The sequence below is a fragment of the Leptodactylus fuscus genome, chromosome 1 (assembly GCF_031893055.1).
Source record: "Leptodactylus fuscus isolate aLepFus1 chromosome 1, aLepFus1.hap2, whole genome shotgun sequence".
In the NCBI taxonomy this organism is placed as follows: Eukaryota; Metazoa; Chordata; class Amphibia; order Anura; family Leptodactylidae; genus Leptodactylus; species Leptodactylus fuscus.
In genome coordinates, this window is record NC_134265.1 from 69048569 (window position 1) to 69066326 (window position 17758).

Genomic DNA, 17758 nt, shown 5'->3' on the forward strand with positions numbered 1-17758 from the left:
AGTGCTTTTAAGAGAAAGTTCACACTGTTTTCCTTTTTTTTTGCGGAATTTCTCTTAACATTATATCTACGGGAAAGCCACCGGCATTTCCATAGATATAATTGACATGCTGCGATTTGCCAAGCTGCAACGGCTTTGCAAATCGCAGCCTGTCCACGCTGCAATCTTTTCCACAAAGTGGGGATGGGATTCACGTCTCCGATGCAGACAAATAGGGGCGTTTCCGGCCCGTGGGGCCCCGGCCTTAAGGGGATAAACTGCCATCATCTAAAATAACACAGATTCTAGACATTTCTATGGGATGATGGCTGTATATTATAGCGGGCACCTGCACTCCCATAGAGGATCTGTGGATACAGTTTCAGTTTTATTTCTATTGTTTTAGTTTAATTTGATTATGATCCCCAAACTAGAGATCGCACTTCACTGTCTATGAGCTTCCAATTCTTAAAGAAGCCTTTAAAAAGCCTCCCAGCGCGGAGGTTTAATCACCTGCACCTGATGCTCCAGTGTCCTCCCACCGCGCTCCGGTCCAATTGCCCATCTGTCTTCTTTTACCAGAAGTCCTCACCAGCTGGGATGTCCCATGACCCATCAATGATTGACCTCAGAAGTTACATGTGGCGAGGACGTCCGCCAAAAGAAAATAATAGATCTGCAGGACCAGACCGCACTAGGAGACACCGCTAGCACTGGGGACGTTTTTTTTTTCACCTCCCCGAAACCCCTTTATGTACCCTGTTGGGTAAGGGAAGATTGCTTTTGGCTGGAGAAAGACAAAAATTGTTTATTTTACAGTAACAGGCCTTAGGGGAGCTTCACAATACTTTTATTAATGTTCATTGCTCTCATTTGTCATAGAGTGAGAGCATTGGACATTAAGTGACTGACACAGACAGACCACCATCCACATGGTGTCCATCTACATTCATGCTCTTGTAAAAAACTTGAAAGAAGTTTTCACTTTTTCGTCCATTAAAAAAGCAAGCAAACATAACAGAAGAAAGCATATTTATCATATTTATTACATTAGGCCTGGTTTACACCTGCGTTTGGTATTCCCTTTCTGGGAGTCCACTTGGGGACCCCCTGAACGGAATACCGAATGCATTAAAAAGCGGTTAGCTAATAAACCACATGGACCCCATAGACTGTAATGGGGTCCGTGAGTTTTCCGCGCAGTATCCACACAAATCATGTGGAGACAAAAGTCCTTTAAGCAGCACTTTTCTACTTGAAGTACTAGTCTTTTGACTTGACTTTATTTTGCTCATTCATTTACTAATTGACAAAAATAATCTATGAACACTTCGAATTTTGGAAGCGTTCTTATCTAGCAGCCTTTTTTTTCATATCTGCCTGAACATTTGTAAGTACTATACATATCAAACAGCTCGGCATCTCCTGCTCTATAATATGCTGGTCGCTGCTGCTTGCTAACAAACTGTACGTTCAATGTGGCAGGTTCCCTCTAATGATGATAACTTAATGATAACCTCTATCTTGACATCGGATCTTTTCGATAATTTGCTGACACTCCCTGTGATCAAACATTGTATTCGGTAAAAGCAGTATCAGTTGACATATTTTGATTCATAAATAGCCTTAAACATGAAGCAATGCACAATTCTTTATATGCATAATGTGTTTCAAAGTAACTCAACCCAAAATCCATAGATTTGCTGATGTCTTGTAAGCGTGTCTTTACACAGGTCAGATAGCTTCAAAAGCTGTTGATAAATCAGCTACTCCTTCCAATACATACATATGTTTTCAATGGTAGCAGGGAGTAAGCTGCTGTCAACTTTGTGTCTTAGTTTAGTATTAGGCAGGTTGAAGTTCAACATAACTAATCCTTTCTTACCCCAACATCAACTGTCCCATACACAGAGATAGTCCTGGTGAAATTGGGAAGTTTGTACAACTCTGGTGATTATCATCCTTTTTAGTATACATATGCATTATATTGATAGTGAAACGGAAAGATGTCCTCAAAGGGTTAAAGACATTGGCCGTGATACACAGGACGTTAGAACTGCAAATTGGAAGTCTGTAAAATGGTCCCTTCTATTAACAGAACCAGCCAAGGATGTAGCATAATGTCTGGGAATCTCAATGTGTGCCCAATTTACATCACTAATAGTTCTCAATTAAAAATACTTCACCAGCAACTGATTGGAGAAGACTTTTAACAAACATACTGTACTAAATTGAGGTCAATCTTATCCCATAGCTACCAGCCTAAGGAGCTATAAAAGTGAAAACTTATTTAGACTAAGGCCCTATGTTGCGGAAACACTTATTTTTTTGTTGCAGATTTTTCTGTGGATTTTTGAGCCAAAGCTAAGAATGGCTACAAAAGGAATGAGAAATATATAGGAATCTCTTATACTTCTCCCCGCTGATCAATCCACTTCTGGCTTTGGCTCAAAAAAATGCAACAAAAAAAGCTGCAATGTGGGGCCTCAGCCTAAGAGAAAAAAAGATCCCAAACTAATACATGTGGCTGCAGAGGTAGAGACACACAGAAGAGGACCCCTGTGCAAGAACCGTACATGGGCCCCTTATTCATTTATAACCCTCATAGAGTACCATCTTATGTCTGCTTCCTGTGCCATGAAATTAGTTTACCCTTGTGATTCCATGGTCATGAGTAAAAGCAATATGGAGGATGCTCAAAACATATATAATGTTATGCACTTTTAGATATGTGAAATAAATATGGGAAATGAATTTGGATTTCATGGAAAGGATCCAAAATCCGCTTATAAAGTATATTACAAAATGTATCAATGGTAGAACTGCTGACAGAATATCAAAAGTTGTTATATAGTTTAGGGAGACTTTAAAGGGGTACTCCAATCTCATAGTTTCAATGGTTCTTGCTTTGTGAGAGGGGTGTAATGGGGAGCAGGTGATGATATACGCAGTAACTGCACAGAGCCACGGAATAACAATATATAACAGTTTAATAAAGAAAGGAGGGGAAGGGAATGGGAACGGGAGAGAAGGTAAGAAATAAGTATACAGTAGCTAAGCAAAACATATAACTTCAATATGACAGTGCGCACAACAAATAGTGGTAGTTACCCCTCTAGTGTCTTTAGTTAGAACCTGTATGCATTGGCTAGGAGAGGCCTCTCTTAAAGTAAGTCAGTAACAAGGTGCACCTTATTAATCTTCCAGGCAGGGGCCTGCTTTATCTTCCAGGCAGGGCCTGCTTTGTCTTCCAGCACACAAAGCTGCTTTAATGCTTGACCGAGCTGTATGGCCCCTCACTCTACTCACACTCCAACATACCTCTGTTTACAAGCTGACACAAGGCAGGAATAGTGAAGTCTCTCAGGGTCCTTGTTCAGCAAAGGAAAGTCCTTAATGGGCAAAGCAGCCTGCAGCAGGTCCTCCTAGCATGACATGTGTCCCCCTTCTGCCTGCAGCTTCCTGTATGCACACGCTTTTCCTCTCTGGAACATACCATCTTTCTCTGAGCTGTAGGGGGGGTTCTTTTGTGAATAGATTTGCCCTGCAATTTAGTCTTTCAGCAGTAGATGGCAGCAGAAGATCAGACAAATGACACAGTTATTCCATAAGCCCCTTACAGGGGCTTATCCCTGCCTTCACATGATCTGCAGGAAAGCAGTTAATGCGTGTGCCCAATAGGGCAGATTTAATATTCCATGCACAAGGCATAAAAAGTTGCAATTTCTTGCGATAACGGGGGTTTTGTGGAAAAAAATTGCAAATGTTTGATTTCTACACCACCCTTGCAGTGCAACTCAATTATGCTGTCTATGGCAGCCGCATAAAGTTGAAAGGAGTAGCTATGGAAATGCACAGCGGCCACTTCATTCATACAGGAAGGGGGCCCAAGTTATCATTATCAGTGGTGGTCCCAGAATTGGAATCTCTAGTAATCAGACACTATTATGGTAAGTTCACACCGGAGTTTTTTGGTTAGGATGGTGCGGAATCCACGTCACAATCCTGCTCAAAAAACCACTCATTCATTTCAATGGGAGCCGGTTATTTCCTTTTTCCGTGAACGTCTTTTTTCCTGCTTGTGGAAAAAGAAGCGGCATGTACATTCTTCATTCTAACATTTTAAATGTACATAGAAGACGAACCCCTTGTTTTTTTGTCTAAGGCTAAGGCCCCATGTAGTGGGTTGAGCTAAAAAAGTGCAGAGGAAAGAACCGCACAGGAAACAAATTGCGACTTTGCCTGCTTTGCTTTTCACAGTAAGTTTGCAGAGTTTTCCTATCGGACTTTCTGCTTCTATTATACCTATAGGGTCCATTCACACAGAGGAAAATGGTGAGGAATTTGGTGTGGAATTTCAGTGCTGAAAAAAAAAGCTTCCCATTGACTTCAATGGGTTCTTTTTTCTGCTAAGGAACCATTAAAGTCAATGGGAGGCTTCTTTTTCAGTGCTGAAATTCCACATCAAATTCCTCACCATTTTCCTCCGTGTGAATGGACCCATAGGGAAATCGCCATCGTTTCTGTTGGTATAATTTACATGCTGTTATTTCCAAAGCTGCAACAGTTTTGGAAATCGCAGCATTTCAATTGCGTAGATTTTTCTGCATACAAAGGAAAAAGAGAGGGAAATCACAAGAACACATACAAATATGGATGGACACCAACTTGTTAGGTTTGGTTTCACCTCATGGGAGTTGTGAAAAGGCAGGCACAACTCTGATAATGAGCCTCAGTTAACCCTCCTGGGTAGTCTCTGGTTCCTGTGTGAAGATGGCTGCTGTTCATTGTCCACGGTTAATTAACCAAAGGAAAATATACCTTAATATACTGTATATATCAAAATAAAGAAAAAAAAGGACCTTAAAGCAAGCGCTGCTGAAATACAATTTATTTTTTTAACCACTTTTTTTTAAGATTCTTTTTTTTTCTTCACTTTGATTTAGGTGTATTTTTCTGCAATGTGTGGATGGGATTTGCTAGAATCCTATCCACTCTGCAAGGACTGTAAAATTCTGCGGCATTTATGCCACATGGGGCCCCAGTCTGAGAAAGACATTTACGTTCCTATGAAGCTGAGTAATGTATATACAATTCGGGTGTATCTTATATGAAGATCCTAGTAGACAGCTCCAAACAGGATGCAGCTACTAATGAAATAGTTATTGTCTATAATAGCATGCCAAAGATTTTCTACCCTATAATTTACATACCCCTCGTTCACATATGTGTTTGGTAATCCGTTCAGGGAAGTCTGCATGGGGACCCCCCGAACGGACTACCAAAAGCATTTGCAAGCGGTGGAAGAAAGTAGATTGTGAAGTACTTTCCTCTCCGCATGTTCGCTGCGGAGATCTCGCGGAAATCACACAGACCTCATTATAGTCTAGGGGATCCGTGTGCTTTCACTGCACATCACTTGCAAATGCATTCGGTATTCCATATGGACTCCCCCGAACGGAATACCAATGCAGATGTGAACGAGGGGTAAGTCTGAGTGAAAACATTAAAAGACCCCAACATGGGATATAAATCAACAATAACCAAAGTATCAACCTCTATCAATAGTTTTTAGGATAGGCCTACAGTAAATGAGCAAGAAAGAATTTTGTGGGGGCCATACGGGTAACTGATCCTACGTTCATGCTAGGAACACAATAGCTGAAGTGCGAGAGGACTTGGCTTCACTGAGGTTTATCCACCCTCTGCTTATTTCGCCAGACACTATACACACAGAACTTGTTTTTCGGTAAGGCTGTTTGCAGGTAGCGTCTCCTATTACGTATCACTATCAGACAGTTAATAATGCACAAATGATTTTAAGTTCTATGATGACAGCAAGTAACGATATCTACAATTAACTCCGTCTTACGTGACATTTCCAGATACACCCTATTAAGAAAGGGGGAAACTATAAAGAAGAAATCTCAGGCGGAGAGATACAATGTTTCCTCACGTCAGTCCTTGTCCTGCCAAAAATTCCGTAGATTTACAGCAGCCAGAACTTCTGCAGACTGGTAGGTGGCTATGCACAAATCCACATCAATAAGCAACAATGTAAACATATTTGGATGGTGCCTTTGTCTATCAAAATAAAACAGAAATACATTTATTTTGGTTTAAACTTGAAAGGGTTCACAGCAAGTCAAGCAGAACCCCACCAACCATGAGAACTGGGGTGTTTTGCACCCTACTTGTATATGGAGTGGCTAGTCGCACAGTATAAGCCACTTCATTAATTTCAAAGGGACTGCTGGAGATAGCCGAAGCTCTACGTTTGGTCCTCTCCATAGTCCCATAGACATGAATGGAGCAGAGAATACGATCCAAACAGTCACCTCATTCATAGATAGGTACCTAATTTCTTGTAATCGTGGGGGTCCTAGTCGTGAGACCTCAAGCAATCAGTAAATTATTCCCACTGTTGACTTACTGGGCCCGGGAAACCCTGTTAACTTTTTCTTCTCCCACTAATGGACTTTTATTCTTGATTTTGGTTTGCAACTATAATATGTTACAATATTTTTAGAACCAGTGCCAAAATTTGACAACTATGAGAATTTTTACTATGTCACAGACTGCCATATAAAACTGTTACACTCAGCGGTTATGATGCCAGGGTTAACCAAGAAGCTCACAAGGAGTTCCCTCTTTTTGTTTTTCCCATATGTGTGCCTTTTTTATTACTTATTGTGGCACTAAATGGGGCAGTTGAAGCTTTCTCTGACATTATTCCGGGCATTGCAGTATATCGCCGTTCTGAAATCCTTGATTGACATTACTTTTTAAAAAATATTTTCAGACATAAATCAGGCAAGTGCAATCTTTGTGACTATTATTTGTTTGGTCCATAAGAGTCTATGGTTGATGTTAAATATACATGTGGTGAGCGGAGCTTTGCCACATGGTTTGAACTCAGAATAGAACAATATATACCAGCAAAAGCATGCTGCCATTGGCTTTGTGGTGGATGCAAGGCTGGCCACATTGTATTTCTTCATCCTGACACCAGTTTGGGGTTTGCAGATTTGCGTATTGTGAACAAAATATTGACATATACCTCATGGTTATTTAGCTTTTTTTGAAGTACGTGGCCAGCCCCTGTTGTGTTTGGAGGGTGCTGTTACTATTGGGGTGCATGATCTAATAGTAAAGGGTGTGATCAAATGGCTGTTCCCTGGTGCTTTGCACCTAATATGTAGCAGCACCTTGGGTTGTTTTTGAAATGCTATCTCCCCCTCCCCCTCATGGATTGTAGATGTGTGAGTGGGTGTTTTATTAGCATTTGGCACCTGTGCGCTTTCTATCACATACTGCAATGGGCTTCCACAGCCATGTATCATTTGGTATTGGGTAAGTGTGACCTTTTTGCTTTGATATGACACCAGATATCAATATAATTAATGGAATTAAAGGTGACACCCACTTTGGCAAACATAATTGATGCTGACTAATCCATAAAAACACAAGGGAATTCCCCATAAGTGTCTGTGTTTCCATCTTAGATTTTATGTTACAGCTGGAAGATTCCAGCTCTTTTATCTGCATATTCACAATGCCTATTCTGTCTATATATGATATTGGGCATCAGTATGGAGATACTTCCAGGGAGCTGTTCACAAAATGTGAATTATATGTATTCTCTGCTTTTAAGCCTCCATTAGAAGTCTATGGTGGTCGTGTCCTCTATAAATCGAGGAATTTATAATGTCTGAGTTACAGTTTTTTTTTTGTTCTTGCCATATTTGAAAATATATAAGGTGAAACAGCTTGCAGCTTAAAGAACAAAATACAGGCACAATTCTGACTTAAATGGTCACTAAACTCTTAAAAAAACTTTGCATAAATCCGTCACACAGGTGAAAAAACAAACTGTTTTATATCTTATCAGAAACAAATACCCATTACCCATTTAATCGTATTTGTGGCTGTTCACCCCTCTTCCTAAACTGACTTTCACTCTGAAATGACTACTTAATCCTTCTTGGGAGACCCAAGACAGACTGAAGCTCAGAAGTATTAAATTAATATGTTCTTGTGGAGAGAGGAGGAGAGATCTCTATAAAGTCCTTCAAAGTGAGTGGAAGGAAAGCAGAATGACCCATTTTTCCTTCCAGAATCTCCTACTTTGCTTTTTATGGGAGACATTATAGTATAGCTATTAATGGAATGGGTGGCCCTCCCTCCAGTACTGAGAATAGGAGTGTCTCTTCCCTGTTCCAGGTAGAGAAGTGGCTGTCAGTATCTGTTGTTATCATGACAGTATACAGGTTTGTAAGCTTAGTGTATTTCTGTTACACCATAAAGGAGTGATCTTGTATGTGACCTCTATATTGAACAGGCACTCTCATTCTTGGGACTGAAGAAGGCACAAGTGGTCAGTTTCATATTAAATTAAGATTAAAGGCATACAAATTTTAGCTGCATTTTCCCTATACATTTCATAGGGGAAGAAAAAACGCTAAGAAAAACTCCGGAAAAAAGTTGAATAGAAAAACGCATTGCATTTTTAGTTGTATTTCACTACATGGGGTCTACATGTAGTTACTTACCTAGCGGTCAAAACTGCAGAAAGTTAAATGAGTGAGCAACATTAAACACCCCTTGGTGGATGGTCATATGTCTTGTATTACAGAGGAAAAGAAGCTCAGATCCAATTGCACTGAACTTGCAGATGTCAATGGTGCAGTCATTTCCTATGCAGTCTATTAAGCTCTTCATCCCTTCCCCTCTATTCTGAGTGACAAATGTAGAGAGGAGAGCAGAGGAGAAATCTTTAGGCTAAGGCCCCATGTGGCGTCCGGCAGCAAATAAGCGTTGCAGAAAAACTGTGGAGGCAATGCGTTGTGGGTTTTCCAGTAGTGCTTTAGACTGAAAGTTTGCAGAGGTTCCCTCCGCGGACTTTCGGTTTCAATTACACCTATGGAGAAACTGCCGGCATTTCCATAGGTATAATTGACATGCTGCGATTTCCAAAAAACACGCTGTTTTTGGAAATCGCGGTGTGTCCGCAGCGCTGTTTTTACCGCAAAGTGGGCGTGGGATTTGCTAGAATCCCATCCACTTTGCCATGACTGTAAAACACTGCAACTTTTTCTGTGACGTTTACACCATGTGGGGCCTCATCCTAACACTGCAAAGAAAGGGACCATCTCTGTAACACTTGTATTGCAGTCTAAGAGGACTTGAAGCCCCACTCCATTTTATGGTAATAATCTGTAGAAATATAGAATACGGTATACAGAATTTCTGCTTCTATTAAACCTACATGGAAAACTCCAGCGTTTCTGTAGTTTATGCAAGTATGCTGAGATTTACAAGAACGAGAGCGTTTTTAAAATCACAGCAATTCCACTGCAGATATTTTTCTGCAATATGTGGATGGGATTATCCAGGAAATACAACAGTTTATGTGTAAGGGAGCCTTCACGCGGAGTATACGCTCCACTCATTCTGAACGTAAAAGTCGTTCAGAATGAGCGCATAAAAAACAGCTCCCATTGACTTGAATGGGAGCCGGCATACGAGCGCTCCCCATTGAAATCAATGGGAAGCTTTTTTCCCTATTGCTTTCAATGTGTATGGATTAAACCTGACAGACAACACACAGACCCCCAAAAAATCTTTCTGTGGATTCTCAACATGAATTTCAGCTTTTGAAATGCAAGCAGGGAGATTTGCAGTAAATCTGCATTTTCACTATGAAATATACTGCAAATTTCCTATATAACTGCTGTAGACTTTGCAGCGTTTAAGTCCTGTGGGAACATACCCATAGTATTATGGGAGATGTCTCTTTAAACATGGTACCCACTTATAAGTATGCTTACCCTGATGTTATTGCTGTTAGATCACAGTTATTTCTATACTGTATATAATTCAATCTTGTCTCACCATGACGTCATAGAGTTCTTTAATAGAGATGAGCGAACACTAAAATGTTCGAGGTTCGAAATTCGATTCGAACAGCCGCTCACTGTTCGTGTGTTCGAATGGGTTTCGAACCCCATTATAGTCTATGGGGAACATAAACTCGTTAAGGGGGAAACCCAAATTCGTGTCTGGAGGGTCACCAAGTCCACTATGACACCCCAGGAAATGATACCAACACCCTGGAATGACACTGGGACAGCAGGGGAAGCATGTCTGGGGGCATAAAAGTCACTTTATTTAATGGAAATCCCTGTCAGTTTGCGATTTTCGCAAGCTAACTTTTCCCCATAGAAATGCATTGGCCAGTGCTGATTGGCCAGAGTACGGAACTCGACCAATCAGCGCTGGCTCTGCTGGAGGAGGCGGAGTCTAAGATCGCTCCACACCAGTCTCCATTCAGGTCCGACCTTAGACTCCGCCTCCTCCGGCAGAGCCAGCGCTGATTGGCCGAAGGCTGGCCAATGCATTCCTATGCGAATGCAGAGACTTAGCAGTGCTGAGTCAGTTTTGCTCAACTACACATCTGATGCACACTCGGCACTGCTACATCAGATGTAGCAATCTGATGTAGCAGAGCCGAGGGTGCACTAGAACCCCTGTGCAAACTCAGTTCACGCTAATAGAATGCATTGGCCAGCGCTGATTGGCCAGAGTACGGAATTCGGCCAATCAGCGCTGGCTCTGCTGGAGGAGGCGGAGTCTAAGATCGCTCCACACCAGTCTCCATTCAGGTCCGACCTTAGACTCCGCCTCCTCCAGCAGAGCCAGCGCTGATTGGCCGAATTCCGTACTCTGGCCAATCAGCACTGGCTAATGCATTGTATTGGCGTGATGAAGCAGTGCTGAATGTGTGTGCTTAGCACACACATTCAGCTCTACTTCATCGGGCTAATAGAATGCATTGGGCAATCAGCGCTGGCCAATGCATTCTATTAGCTTGATGAAGCAGAGTGTGCACAAGGGTTCAAGCGCACCCTCGGCTCTGATGTAGCAGAGCCGAGGGTGCGCTTGAACCCTTGTGCAGCCTCGGCTCTGCTACATCAGAGCCGAGGGTGCGCTTGAACCCTTGTGCACACTCTGCTTCATCAAGCTAATAGAATGCATTGGCCAGCACTGATTGGCCAGAGTACGGAATTCGGCCAATCAGCGCTGGCCAATGCATCCCTATGGGAAAAAGTTTATCTCACAAAAATCATAATTACACACCCGATAGAGCCCCAAAAAGTTATTTTTAATAACATTCCCCTCTAAATAAAGGTTATCCCTAGCTATCCCTGCCTGTACAGCTATCCCTGTCTCATAGTCACAAAGTTCACATTCTCATATGACCCGGATTTGAAATCCACTATTCGTCTAAAATGGAGGTCACCTGATTTCGGCAGCCAATGACTTTTTCCAATTTTTTTCAATGCCCCCGGTGTCGTAGTTCCTGTCCCACCTCCCCTGCGCTGTTATTGGTGCAAAAAAGGCGCCAGGGAAGGTGGGAGGGGAATCGAATTTTGGCGCACTTTACCACGCGGTGTTCGATTCGATTCGAACATGGCGAACACCCTGATATCCGATCGAACATGTGTTCGATAGAACACTGTTCGCTCATCTCTATTCTTTAACTATGGAACTACGACCATAGAATGAGGCAGGGGGAAGTCTGACAAAGCTTGTGCCCACATCATGTAGATGGAAGGAGATAAATGTATGAGGATGTAAGGTCTATTTATATGGTACAATGATTATATGAACAAACACAATTTCGAACCTCGATCTTGGTCCATTGTAAAACAGGCAGTGAATTGCTGATAAAAGCTGCGGAAAATACTGTGGCAGAAACGCATCTAGTTTTTATCTGCAGTGTTCTTTACAGAAGGTTTTCCATTTCCGTAAGTATAATTCACATGCTGCGATTTTCAAAAATGCAAGTGTTTTTGATGTGTGGATGGGATTAGCCAGAACACCGGTAATGCTGTGTTTTCACAATGTGGGGCCACAGCCTAAAAGGGAATCCTCAGCTGAATTCTTGGTTAAGTTCAACTGACATAGTGTTTTCCCCTTGTGAACTGGTGCTGCCTTTGCTAAAATATTGCTGTTTTTGACAATATGCAAAATAGCATTTTGGAGCAACAAGGTTGTTACTGCTGACCACTTTGGAGCAACAGCAACATCGTCATTACTTCAAAAAGCTAATTTGTATAGTGACATAAAGGTCCATAACTCAGCAACTCAGGTAGTGATTCTGAAGAGTAAAACACCATTTGACTCCCCTATCTATCAGTGGGGCTGGTTTGGTATGCTGGATTGTGGTGACCGAGTCACTTTAAGCTATATTTATGATGACGGTTGCAAATGCAAATCCATCTACATACATTCCCCGTCTGGGAGCGTCTGCGTGTAAATACTCATCAGGTGCACTTCAGGCGACACCTCTAGTACTTCAGATACTTCAGAGAACATTACTGCCATCATAACTCCTAACATGTTTAATGTAAAAGAATGAAGCAAGGTTTACTGTGAAAAGGATGCGGGTTCATATTCTTCAGTGGTTTTATATATATATATATATATATATATATATATATATATATATATATATATATATATAGTTAGGGCCAGAAATATTTGGACAGTGACACAATTTTCGCGAGTTGGGCTCTGCATGCCACCACATTGGTTTTGAAATGAAACCTCTACAACAGAATTCAAGTGCAGATTGTAACGTTTAATTTGAAGGGTTGAACAAAAATATCTGATAGAAAATGTAGGAATTGTACACATTTCTTTACAAACACTCCACATTTTAGGAGCTCAAAAGTAATTGGGTAAATAAACATAACCCAAACAAAATATTTTTATTTTCAATATTTTGTTGCGAATCCTTTGGAGGCAATCACTGCCTTAAGTCTGGAACCCATGGACATCACCAAACGCTGGGTTTCCTCCTTCTTAATGCTTTGCCAGGCCTTTACAGCCGCAGCCTTCAGGTCTTGCTTGTTTGTGGGTCTTTCCGCCTTAAGTCTGGATTTGAGCAAGTGAAATGCATGCTCAATTGGGTTAAGATCTGGTGATTGACTTGGCCATTGCAGAATGTTCCACTTTTTTGCACTCATGAACTCCTGGGTAGCTTTGGCTGTATGCTTGGGGTCATTGTCCATCTGTACTATGAAGCGCCGTCTGATCAACTTGGCAGCATTTGGCTGAATCTGGGCTGAAAGTATATCCCGGTACACTTCAGAATTCATCCGGCTACTCTTGTCTGCTGTTATGTCATCAATAAACACAAGTGACCCAGTGCCATTGAAAGCCATGCATGCCCATGCCATCATGTTGCCTCCACCATGTTTTACAGAGGATGTGGTGTGCCTTGGATCATGTGCCGTTCCCTTTCTTCTCCAAACTTTTTTCTTCCCATCATTCTGGTACAGGTTGATCTTTGTCTCATCTGTCCATAGAATACTTTTCCAGAACTGAGCTGGCTTCTTGAGGTGTTTTTCAGCAAATTTAACTCTGGCCTGTCTATTTTTGGAATTGATGAATGGTTTGCATCTAGATGTGAACCCTTTGTATTTACTTTCATGGAGTCTTCTCTTTACTGTTGACTTAGAGACAGATACACCTACTTCACTGAGAGTGTTCTGGACTTCAGTTGATGTTGTGAACGGGTTCTTCTTGACCAAAGAAAGTATGCGGCGATCATCCACCACTGTTGTCATCCGTGGACGCCCAGGCCTTTTTGAGTTCCCAAGCTCACCAGTCAATTCCTTTTTTTCTTAGAATGTAGCCGACTGTTGATTTTGCTACTCCAAGCATGTCTGCTATCTCTCTGATGGATTTTTTCTTTTTTTTCAGCCTCAGGATGTTCTGCTTCACCTCAATTGAGAGTTCCTTTGACCGCATGTTGTCTGGTCACAGCAACAGCTTCCAAATGCAAAACCACACACCTGGAATCAACCCCAGACCTTTTAACTACTTCATTGATTACAGGTTTACGAGGGAGACGCCTTCAGAGTTAATTGCAGCCCTTAGAGTCCATTGTCCAATTACTTTTGGTCCCTTGAAAAAGAGGAGGCTATGCATTACAGAGCTATGATTCCTAAACCCTTTCTCCGATTTGGATGTGGAAACTCTCATATTGCAGCTGGGAGTGTGCACTTTCAGCCCATATTATATATATAATTGTATTTCTGAACATGTTTTAGTAAACAGCTAAAATAACAAAACTTGTGTCACTGTCCAAATATTTCTGGCCCTAACTGTATATATATATATATATATATATATATATATATATATATATATATATGTTACATTAAGTACCACATAGCAATATATCCTATTAAGGTGAAAGTTTGTGGGTTTGTGTGTTTGGATGTTTGGATGTTTGTTCCTTAATCACAGCCAAACGGCTGAACGGATTTTGGGGAAATTTCACACACACACACACATATTTCCCAGGAAGAGGTAATAGGCTACTTTAAATGTGGGTCACTCACCCCAAATCGCCACCGTCACCCTCCAAAGAATCCTCCAGCTCGGCTGTAGCAGCTGGCATTCTGCCAGTGCTGGTCTGTGCACGCACCTCCTATTGGTGCATGGCAGGCTGTGGGCGAGCTCTGGAGCCAGGGCTGCGGCACCATAGGTTGGGGGCTGAAGGTGGGCGTGCCAATTCAGCAGGGACACAGTGAGCAAGATGGTGGCAGCCCACATGGTCCCGGCACCGCAGGTATCCCAGGCCACCTACACACTTCGCGGACCGCTAAGGAAGAGGCTGCTGCACCCGACACACCACATAACAGGTCAGTGCAGCGGGTGTCCTGGGGGGGTCCCTAGGTCAGTGTCCCCAGGAATCAACCACATTCCCTCAGCTTCATGTCCCCCCCCCCACATCGGCTCCAGTGTAGTTGGACTCACCTTGCCACGCTCCCCCGCCGCTCTCTCCGCTCGCTCACTGCACATAGGTGTCGGGTGGCTGGCTGCGTATGGCAGGTAGACTGCAATAGAGGCTTCAGTATTCTGCAGTGCATTGCAGAATACCGGCGCCTCTATTGCAGTCTACCTGCCTAGGCTGCAATAGAAGCGAAAGACTGACAGGCCAGGGAGGAAGCGCAAGGCTTCCGGCTGTCATAGCAACCTGACGCCGGCACCCGCTCTGCCTAATATATGCCACACGCAGCCAGCCGCCCGACAACTATGTGCAGTGAGCTAGCGGAGAGAGCACGGGGGAGCGTGGCAAGGTGAGTACAACTACACTGGGGCAGATGTGGGGGGGGGAATGAAGCTGGGAGCAGAGATGGGGGGCAAGAAACTGGGGGAAGAGATGGGGGACAAGAAACTGGGGGCAGATGAAGGGGGGGACAAGAAACTGGGCGCAGATGAAGGGCGGGACAAGAAACAGGGGGCAGAGAAGGGGGGACAGGAAACTGGGGCAGAGATGGGGGACAAGAAACTGGGGGCAGAGGTGAGGGGGACAAGAAACTGGGGGCAGAGATGGGGGGACAAGAAACTGGGGGCAGATGAAGGGGGGACAAGAAACTGGGGGAAGAGATGGGGGGACAAGAAACCAGGGGCAGATGAAGGGGGGGGACAAGAAACTGGGGGCAGAGATGGGGGGACAAGAAACTGGAGGCAGATGAAGGGGGGGACAAGAAACTGGGGGCAGAGATGGGGGGACAAGAAACTGGAGGCAGATGAAGGGGGGGGACAAGAAACTGGGGGCAGAGATGGGGGGACAAGAAACTGGAGGCAGATGAAGGGGGGGACAAGAAACTGGGGGCAGAGATGGGGGGACAAGAAACTGGAGGCAGATGAAGGGGGGACAAGAAACTGGGGGTAGAGATGGGGGGACAAGAACTGGGGGCAGATGAAGGGGCGGACAAGAAACTGGGGGCAGAGATGGGGGACAAGAAACTGGGAGCAGATGAAGGGGGGACATGAAACTGGGGCAGAGATGGGGGACAAGAAAATGGAGGCAGATGAAGGGGGGACAAGAAACTGGGGGCAGAGATGGGGGGACAAGAAAATGGAGGCAGATGAAGGGGGGACAAGAAACTGGGGCTGAGATGGGGGACAAGAAACTGGGAGCAGATGAAGGGGGGACATGAAACTGGGGGCAGAGATGGGGGACAAGAAACTGGAGGCAGAGATGGGGGGAACAAGAAACTGGAGGCAGAGATGGGGGGACAAGAAACTGGGGGCAGAGATGGGGGGACAAGGAATATAAGGAGTTCATCGCCACCGCCAACCTGCAGACGAAGTCGCGGGTAACTGCTAGTAATAAAATAATTGAGATGGAGATGACATATGTTTAGGTTACTTCCAAACTTGGGAAATTCAATGTCACAGATATTTAGCTCAAACAAGGAACTAACTGGGAATATATGCAACTATTGCACATCAAATATTTTTACGCACAGTATATAACAGTTTGTGTCACTTACGTGTTTCAACATACTAAGTGTGTTACTGTTGCTACATGTAAAAAATGTTTATGGGATTTTTACATGAACTCTTTTCTCATCAACAATAACGATAAAAAGGATAAAAAAACAAAAACAAAACTAAAATACTCCACAGAATAAAGAACAGGATATATCATAAAATAGAAAGCAATACATAAATAAAAGCTGAATGTTGATGGATCAGGAAAATACCCCTCCACCACCACAACCACCAAAATAGGGTAAAGAAGGGCTTTCAAGTTCACTTGGTTAAACATGTCATTGGTGGGATCTTGGGACAGGATGCCTGTCTATGTTCATATGTATGTGTAAAACAAGTTGCATGTTCTGTATTAACAGCTGTATAGAAAGATAACACATTTACTGACAGTTTATTAGAAACTACCAAAAATTACTACATCAACCCTGGTCAGATTATTTGCACACTACTTCACTGGTACAGTCATTGTGCAGAAAGTCAGTTATGATATATGTAGTGTATTGTTAGCAACACCAATAATACACTGTAAAGTAGCTGAAAGCAGTGATGGAATACTTCCATATGTATCATAAGGTGTGATGTATCACACAAACTTGTGTATATACAGTATACATGAAAGAATTAAGTGTACTTCTGTCTGACTTTAGTACTGTCTTGTTTGAGCTCAGAAATATTTGTATACAGTACTGTCACAATTATAGTGCTCACCATCACTACTATAGTGCTCACCTTGCATGATAGCTAGCAGACTGTACATCACTAGATAGCCGGTGGGGTTGTTGCACCACTGCAGACAATTGGGGGTAAATCTGCCGCATCCACATGGACCCTCTTTGAACTCCTCATCTATATGTTGGGCTTGCGAGTCCTTCTTCTCTCCATCTTTAACCTTGCTGATTTCTTTATCAATGACTTGTAAGTCCACCTCACCAGATGAGGTGAATGCAGGGTTATCTATGCCTTCTTCCATGACATACACTTGACTGTTCAGCCTGGACCGAGGAGATGAGAGGAGCTTCTTGAAGGATCCTTGGAATGACAGCAGAGCTCCTGAGAAGTTATCTGTGCATGGTGCACATGTCGTTCTGCCACTTGGTAAGTGAAGCAAAACAAGATCATCCTGATCAGACATGTGTTGAGTCATAGGAAAGGTGGAGAAATCTCTTCTTTTTTTTTTCCTTGGATATAATTTGGGGTGAACTCAGCTGCCAGGGAATACACCCCTCCCACCCTCTATCTCACCTGTGTCTTCTCACCTGAGGGCATGGATCACATGAGCAGACAACGCCTACTGTACCTGTCCTCCTCCTCCTCCAGTGTACACCCCTGTGCACACACACTATGCTCACATGCAGCTCCTCTCTGAAACGCCCTGCTCTTGGCTCACAAAGCAGAACTTCTTCTCATTTACTATCTA

At 43.1% G+C, this 17758-nt stretch overlaps 1 protein-coding gene across 1 annotated transcript in view; it reads right to left on the minus strand.

Moving 5' to 3' along the window:
• The window catches only part of LOC142189565 (solute carrier organic anion transporter family member 4C1-like), a 48071-nt gene extending 30586 nt beyond the window's left edge, over positions 1 to 17485 (minus strand). The window contains exon 1 of the mRNA XM_075262176.1: positions 17071 to 17485. Coding sequence (XP_075118277.1) covers positions 17071 to 17485 — 415 coding nt within the window. The remainder of the gene's footprint in view (positions 1 to 17070) is intronic.
• Between the last annotated feature and the right edge of the window lie 273 nt (positions 17486 to 17758).